This window comes from Rutidosis leptorrhynchoides, chromosome 10 (assembly GCF_046630445.1).
Source record: "Rutidosis leptorrhynchoides isolate AG116_Rl617_1_P2 chromosome 10, CSIRO_AGI_Rlap_v1, whole genome shotgun sequence".
NCBI lineage: Eukaryota > Viridiplantae > Streptophyta > Magnoliopsida > Asterales > Asteraceae > Rutidosis > Rutidosis leptorrhynchoides.
Window position 1 is genome coordinate 349,439,837 of NC_092342.1, and position 8,809 is coordinate 349,448,645.

Genomic DNA, 8,809 nt, shown 5'->3' on the forward strand with positions numbered 1-8,809 from the left:
TACATATATGTCTCGTTTCGAAATCATTAAGTTAGTAGTCTTATTTTTACATATGTAGTTCATTGTTAATACACTTAATGATATATTTACTTATCATTTAACATAATTAACCAAGTGTATCAATATCTTAATATGATTCATATGTACCTAGTAAGACGTTGTTATAACGATAATCGTTATATATATCGTTTTCGAGTTTCTTAATTTAATAGTCTCATTTTTATGTATATAACTCATTGTTAAAATACCTAATGAGATACTTACTTATAATAAAATCATGTTAACTATATATATAACCATATATATGCCATCGTATAGTTTTTACAAGTTTTAACGTTCGTGAATCACCGGTCAACTTGGGTGGTCAATTGTCTATATGAAACCTATTTCAATTAATCAAGTCTTAACAAGTTTGATTGCTTAACACGTTGGAAACATTTAGTCATGTAAATATCAATCTCAATTAATATATATAAACATGGAAAAGTTCCGGTCACTACAATTAAAGTCTCATTCATTTACCAATTGAAGGGTTACCATGTCTAGTGACGGCAACCCATTTTCAAGCTCAAACCAGACTGCCATGTCAAGTTTGGACGGCAGTCAGTTACCATACTCAACCCAATTAACTCATATCAGCCAAATTAATGACCTTACTGGTCAATTGACTAATTTTGTGAAATACAGTATTCAGTTCTTTAAAGAATTGGATCGAAAATTAGGGTTATCAACTAATGGCCCTTCAACCAGTCATAAGATTGCAACCGGAGTGACTGCAATCGACGGCAAAAGGCCAATTGTTCATCTAACCCAAGTGCATCGAAATAAATATCCACCAAAAGCAGATAAATCGAAATTTACATACATAAAATGACGGAAATCAAGACATACAAGGGAAAATTGCTTTGAAATCAAAGGTTACCCTGAATGGTGGACAAAACCAGGGAAGGTTGCAGCTGTGGAGGAAGCCGGCGAGCCTACCATCACACCCACAGAGCTAGGTTTCGGTGGTGTTGTCACCGAAAAAGGTACACCCTCAACCTTTAATTCTTTTTATAAAATTAGCAGACCAAGAAAAGGGGTGAGAGGGATAAACCCATCGATGAAAGTGTTATCACCAAAAAGGAAGATAACAGGTGTAGTGTTTCAGTTGCAGAGAAAGAAAGAGATTCGGTTTCTCTTTCTACCTCCCCATCTCAATCCACTGACCAAATAAAAGGGGGGACCGGTTATAACCCTAAAGTTAGATGGGTGGACCTAGTTAAAACCGGGCTAAAGGGAAATATTGGGCCACAGTCTCAGTCCACTAACACATCTCAGTCCACTAACAATTGTTATCAAAAACCTGCTAAAATTTTTAAGGGTAATAAGCCCATGAAGTTTGGGCAGCCCACTAGTCTGTTTAAAAATAAAAAACCCACTAAAGTTTTTGAAAGTAAATGTAATGGACTTAAAAATAAACGGACCACTATGCCCACTAAGCCCGAAAACAATATCACTTGCAAAAACAAATACTCTGTTTTAACTGAAATTCAAGATAATGACGACTCTTCTAGAGCAAACGTTGTTTCAAACAATTCAAAATCCACTTCTTGGATATTTGATTGCGGAGCAACGGATATGATGACCTTTGATGAAAGTGACATTATTTTAAAAACAAAACCTAGGAAAAATAAAATACAAACGGCTAATGGAGAGATTGTTCAAATTAAAAGTGGTGGAACAATTAAAATTTCACCAACAATTAAACTACTTAATTGTTTACATATTCCAGCTTTATCTCATAAGCTGTTATTATAAGTCATGTTACAAAAGAATTAAACTATAAAGTCCTAATGTATCCGACGTTCTGCATCTTGCAAGACATCCGTACGGGACTTATAATTGGATGTGGCACTGAAAAAGGGGGGTTATATTATGTCGACGAAGTTTCTCAACAAGGAACCGTGTCACTTGCTCACGGAACACCTTCGAGGGAAGCTTGGTTATGGCATAGGAGGTTGGGTCATCCATCAGCCGGATATTTACATGCGTTATTTCCTAGTTTTGTTCCATCAAATGTGAATTTAGAATGTGAAACGTGTATTTTGGCCAAGAGCCACCGGAGTACGTTTAAACCAAGTAATTCTAGAACAAATGCACCTTTTACTTTAATTCATTCTGATGTATGGGGTCCGGCTCCGGTTAATGGGGGGGAAAACCTTCGGTACTTTGTATCATTTATTGATGATCACACCCGAATGACCTGGACTTTTTTTTTTAACCTTCAAATCTGAAGTGTTTGAAAAATTCTGTCATTATTATAAAATGGTTCAAACTCAGTTTAATAAAAATATTCAAATCTTGAGATCCGATAATGGAGGGGAATTTGTCAACACGTCAATGAAACACTTTTGCGAAAACAACGGAATTATTCATCAAACATCTTGCGCTCATACTCCCGAACAAAATGGAGTGGCCGAGCGAAAAAATCGGCTACTCTTAGAAATGAAAAGAGCTTTATTAATTGAGTCCAAGGTTCCGAAAAGTTTTTGGCCCGAAGCTCTCGCTTCCGCTACCTACCTTATCAACCGTTTACCTACTAAAGTTTTGGGCACAAAAACCCCTATGGACACTCTTTCTCAATTTTACACCCTTCCTACTTCATTTAGCATTGAACCTCAAATATTTGGATGTTCCGTCTTTGTTCATATCCCAAAAAATGAACGCACCAAACTAGATCCATGTGCGAAAAAATGTGTCATGGTGGGTTATGGAATAAATCAAAAAGGATATCGGTGCTATAGTCCTAAGCGACGTCATGTCTTCACTACCATGAACTGTGACTTCATCGAAACAGAATACTTTTACAATACCCAACTCACGAGTGAGGGGGAGAAAGAAGGTAATGACACTCTAAGTTGAGTAAGTTGGATACCTAAACCCGATAATGTCCAAACACCAACACCAAATCCTCCTGACTCACCAAACCCTGAACCCGAGTTACCAAATCCACCCGATTCACCAAATCCCGATCTCGAGTCACCAAATACCACAAAACAAGAACCCACCGAAGCCTCCTCAAATGATGAAACTCCAATTCAAGAAGAACAAACCACCTCAAGTTCCAATAATACCAACCCAAATCCCGTTGAACCTACAAATAGATATGTGTTACCGCAAAGAGCTAATAGAGGTGTCCCACCAAAACGATATTCTCCAGAAAAAGAAGCGCAAAGATCTAGATATCCTATGGCTAATATAGCACAAGGAAATCTATCAAAAGAAGCTCAAAAATTTAATTCCGCAATTTACTCTGAAAATATTCCAACTTCTGTTGAACAAGCGTTAAAATCAAAAATTTGGAAAAAAGCAATGGAAGTTGAAATGGACGCTTTGAATGATAATGACACTTGGAAAAAGTGTGTCATACCTCAAGGAAAGAAACCAGTGGGATGTCGATGGGTATTTACGATAAAATATAAACCAGATGGAACTATTGAAAGATACAAAGCTCGACTGGTTGCAAAAGGGTACACTCAGACATACGGGATTGATTACTCCTAAACCTTCTCACCAGTTGCAAAGATTGATACCATTAGAGTTCTCTTCTCTATTGCTGCAAATGAAGATTGGTCACTTCATCAATTTGATGTAAAGAATGCTTTCCTCCATGGCGAATTAAAAGAGGAAGTCTATATGGAAGCACCACCTGGATTCACCGACAACTTTAAAAACAGGGAAGTTTGTCGACTTAAAAAAGCTTTATATGGGTTAAAACAATCACCACGGGCTTGGTTTGGGAGATTTACACTATTTATGAAAAAATATGATTTTAAACAAAGCAACTCGGATCATACTCTCTTTTTTAAACGAAAAGGAAATTTAATTACATGCTTAATCATTTATGTTGATGATATGATAATAACAGGAAATGATAAAGAGAAAATTTCTAACTTAAAAATGAACTTATTTAAAGAATTTGAAATGAAAGATTTGGGCAGACTTAAGTATTTTTTGGGGATTGAGGTATTACGATCCCAACAGGGAATATTTATCTGTCAAAAGAAGTATGTTCTTGATTTTCTTGCAGAAACATGCATGATTGATTGCAAACCAGCTGATACTCCAATGATTCCAAACCAAAAGTTATATATGGAAGACGAAGCTGATCTTGCTGACAAAGGGCAATACCAAAGGATGGTAGGAAAACTCATCTATCTTGCTCACACTCGGCCAGATATAGCACATGCAGTTGGAGTTGTGAGCCAGTTTATGCATCAACCACAGGTTCACCATATGGAAGCCGTAATGAGGATCATCAGATACTTAAAGAAAACAGCAGGCAATGGAGTTGTATTAAAAAAGAGTGGGCATCTTGAAGCACAAGTTTATACGGATGCAAGCTGGGCTGGAGAAAAAGGAGATAGACGATCAACTTCAGGTTTCTTCACAATAGTTGGAGGAAACTTAGTTGCATGGAAGAGTAAGAAACAAAAGGTCGTTTCCTTATCAAGTGCTGAATCAGAATTTAGAGGAATCGCAAAGGGAGTAGTAGAAGCTCTATGGATTCAAAAACTCTTGACAGAAATAAGATTCCCTCCAAAAGAAGCTATTCAGATCCTCTGCGATAATGAAGCAGCAATTGCTATCTCAGAAAATCCAGTTCAACATGATCGAACAAAACATGTTGAAGTGGATAGACACTTTATCAGAGAAAAGTTGGATGCAGAAATTATTTCTTTACCATATATAAGATCAGAAGACCAATTGGCCGATATCCTCACCAAATCAGTCAACGGAAGACTCTTCAGTGATGTTCTCGACAAGTTAAACATTGGAAACCCCACTGTTCAACTTGAAGGGGAGTGTTAGAATATGAGCTGTAACAAATAAGGTCAAATAACCAAAAATGGTTATTTGACTTTTGGGGATCAGATTATTTTATCATTACCTCCCTTTTTAGCATAGCAACAAGGATAACGGGTCTTACTGTCCATACTGCCATATTTCCTCAATTAGTACATAGGGGTTCCAAAAGTGGTATTGGATTCATCCTTGTTTAGGAAATGGCTGTTACTAAACTTAGTGTATTTATACCCTCAACGTGTAAACCAAAGTAACTCAATTCAATCTGTATTCTTTTCATTAATACAAAGATCAAGTTTCTTCTTGTTTACATATCAGATTCATCATTATTATCAGTTGCGCAATGTTTCTTGCCGTGTACCCATCAAACCCCAATACTAGATTTCAAAAACCCAATATCTAACCTCTCGTCCCATATTGACCAAGCCAATTTGAAACTCTCACTTGAACCGAAGAAATAGATTCATCTCGAATCTTCTATAACTTTTAAGATGACAGATTAGAGCACGAAAGAGATATAAGTAGTACAATGACAAACTACTAAAAATCGACCTAATGAGAGTTAGACGTTCACTAAATGACATTAATTTACCATTTCCAATCCGATAACCGTTTTTAAAAAATTTCAATTACCGTTTTCCACTGTCGATCTTGTTCATTTTCAAGTACACCAATTTGGAAGACCCTAAATATAGGTATTAGTATTATACTATAAGTCAATTAACTAAATTGAACAAATTAATAGTTGAAATTTTTATTAAACACTGTTATTAAAAGTCACTAACTTGATCTCAACCAAATTATAGTTATGGTTTATATACATGTTATGCTGTACCAAGTATGCTACATTAATAATTAATAAAATTAATAATTTTAAGTGAAATGAAAGCATACTCATTAGATTTCAATAACCGTAGTACCGTACTATAGAGCTTAGACTTGTATTTTAAAGAGTTAATAAACATTTTTTTTTTCTTTTTTTAACATTTTGTCATATACTCCCGTATTAAAGCTACTAGAGAACCAATTATACGTTAAAAATGGAAACATTCAAAATCACGTACGATTTTTCATGCATCATCTATACCCACAGAAGCACAACAAAGCTCCTAATTTTATTGATGTCCTCAGACAAAATTTAGAATCATAACCTCTTAAATTTAGAAACTTCTAATTTTACATTGCAAAAGCTCAAGTATAAAAGTGTAAGAAACTGTGATTACAGAACTAATAAATTTAAATTGCCAATGGCATCAATTAAACTTCTATTGTTACTCAATTTGTTACTGTTATTCGCATGTGCTGTTATTTCCCATGATCTAAAAGAAATTCAGGGCCAATGCAAAGATGGCAAGCCTTTCAATTGCCCCGAACAAAAAGGGCCTAAATCTCCAGACCCGAGTGGGAAGGATGGGCATATAGATCCGTCAAGCCAAGAAGACGTTCCTTCAGATCCAGGCGCAGATGGAGCCGGAGATAAGCCTGCCGATGGCGGCGGAGATACGCCTCCTGCAGGTGGAGGTGGAGATACGCCGCCAGGTGGAGGCGGAGATCAGCCTGCAGGTGGAGGCGGTGATAAGCCAGATTGTCCTAATAAAAATGGAGGTGGAGGTGGAGGCGGAGGCGGAGATAAGCCTGCAGATGGTGGCGGAGATAAGCCTGCAGACGGTGGCGGAGATAAACCGGCAGACGGTGGCGGAGATAAGCCTGCAGACGGTGGCGGAGATAAGCCTGCAGGTGGTGGCGGAGATAAGCCGGCAGGTGGGGGCGGAGATAAGCCCGATGGAGCAAATGATAAGCCTGCCAAGCCCATTCCAGCTGCTCCTACTGGCCCGCCTGCTGATAAACCGTGGTACGATCCACCACTATATGGATCACCTCCATTAAACACCGATTATAAAGGTGAATGGGTCGTACAAAATCCTGACGTGGGTGTTAACGCAATGCAACTTCAGGTGTTGTCAAACAACAAGGCTGTTTGGTTCGATACCACAAACCTTGGCCCTTCGGCCCGAGAATTAGGTCCAAAAGGAAACTGTCCACCGAATCCTGATAATAACAACGAGCCCGATTGTTTCGCTCATGCCGTACAATATGATGTCGAGAGCGGTGAAGTTGTTTCGGCTTATGTACGTAACTTATACTTATTATCATTATATACCACTCACATTTTTGCAAGACATTTATAATTTTTTAATTATTTAAACGATATATTGTATGTTGTTATGTATTGTAGGTCAAGACAGATCCATGGTGCTCATCAGGACACGTGTTGCCGACTGGTGATCTTTTATCGACAGGGGGTAATCGAATGGGTTTCAAGTCGGTTAGGTTGTTCGCATTAAAAGATCCTGAACCAAAGTTTGTCGAAAGAGAAAATGCACTCGGTGCTAATAGATGGTATGCATCTAATTGTGTTTTAGAAGACGGTAGTGCAGTTATTGTAGGAGGTCGAGATTCGTACAGTTACGATATTGTACCGCCAAATTTCGAATTCCAGCCAAAGGTGATTAACTTCCCATTCCTTCAACAAACTACCGAGCCAGCTGTCGGACCGGGTCTGCCCGTTGAGAACAATCTTTACCCGTTTCTTTACCTACTCCCGGACGGAAACGTGTTCATATTCACTAACGATCGGGCCGTTAGTTTTAATCCAAAAACGGGTGACATCGTAAAGGAGTATCCAGCGTTACCAGGTGGGTCCCGTAACTATCCACCATCGGGTCAATCTGCCCTTTTCCCACTAAGATTCAACCAGGGCAATGCTATGCCGGTTCCTTTTGAAGTAATCGTTTGTGGTGGTAATAAAAAAGATGCTTTCCCGAATATCGACGGAAGGTACACGCAAAACAAAGTTTTCACACCCGCTTTAGCAGATTGTAACAGACTTAAGGTGTTAGCTGATAACCCCGTTTGGGAGAAAGAACAAGACATGCCGTCACCGAGAACCATGGGTGATCTATTGTTGCTTCCGAATGCACAAATGCTGTTAATCAATGGTGCTAAAAAGGGTACTTCGGGTTGGGAAGATGCTGAAGATCCGAATCTCACCCCGACTGTATACATGCCCGAAAATGAAATGGGTAAGCGGTTTATGGAACTAAACCCTACAAACGTCCCTCGAATGTACCACTCATCGTCTGCAGTGCTTCCCGATGGTAAGATATTGGTCGTCGGAAGCAACTCACACCAGTTCTACACTTTTGATGGTCTATTTCCAACGGAGCTAAAGGCTGAGAAATTTTCACCCCATTATTTCGACCCGAAGCTCGATAACACAAGGCCCGCTATCAAAGAAGATGGAACCGATAAGGTGTTGAAGTACGGTCAACCATTTAAGGTCACGGTTACAGTTCCTTCGGATACAAATGTGGGATTCGGAGAGGTTATAGTGACTCTTCTGTACCCACCTTTTACAACACATGGTTTCTCTCAAAACCAGCGGTTGCTAATCGCTGCAGAGGAGAAGGTCGAGAACAATGTGATCACCGCCTTAGCGCCGCCTTCTGGGAAGGTTGCACCACCAGGCTATTACATGATGTTTGTGAGCTATCTCAATGTTCCTAGCCGTGGTGTGTGGGTCCACATTGATTAGTTTAGTTTACTTTACCATTGTTATTGTTATGTTCTACTAGTTCTTGGTAGGTAAATTTCGTTTGAAATTAGTTGTACTCTCTTTTTGCATCTGTTGCATTTCAATAAATAATAAATTGGGAGGGCAATTTCATATTATTTATAGGAAAGCAAGTCAAATTCTGAAGCATATATCATCAGTGTTTACCCCTTATCGTTGTTTTATCAGTAAATGCATTCATTAATTTACAACATTTATATCAGTGTGATTACTAAATTAATTATCAATAATTAATAATTTAATAGTGATTATAATATAATACCTGGAAAATACATTTCACACAGGCATTTCATCAAACAGAAAGTGAGATCGGTGTGTCATTTAGTG

The 8,809-nt window shown here is 38.2% G+C and overlaps 1 protein-coding gene across 1 annotated transcript; it reads left to right on the forward strand.

Moving 5' to 3' along the window:
* The first annotated feature begins 6,095 nt into the window (after positions 1-6,095).
* Positions 6,096-8,443, forward strand: LOC139872652 (putative aldehyde oxidase Art an 7). Its single transcript, XM_071860570.1, has 2 exons — positions 6,096-6,977; positions 7,085-8,443. The coding sequence occupies exons 1-2, from the start codon at positions 6,096-6,098 to the stop codon at positions 8,441-8,443; spliced, it is 2,241 nt and encodes a 746-aa protein (XP_071716671.1).
* The last annotated feature ends 366 nt before the right edge of the window (positions 8,444-8,809 follow it).

Bases quoted from the DNA above. Each gene is read 5' to 3' on its own strand.
- LOC139872652 (XM_071860570.1), top strand. From the start codon at position 6,096: ATGGCATCAATTAAACTTCTATTGTTACTCAATTTGTTACTGTTATTC. The intron at 6,978-7,084 runs GTACGTAACTTA...TATGTATTGTAG, and splicing joins GTGAAGTTGTTTCGGCTTAT to GTCAAGACAGATCCATGGTG.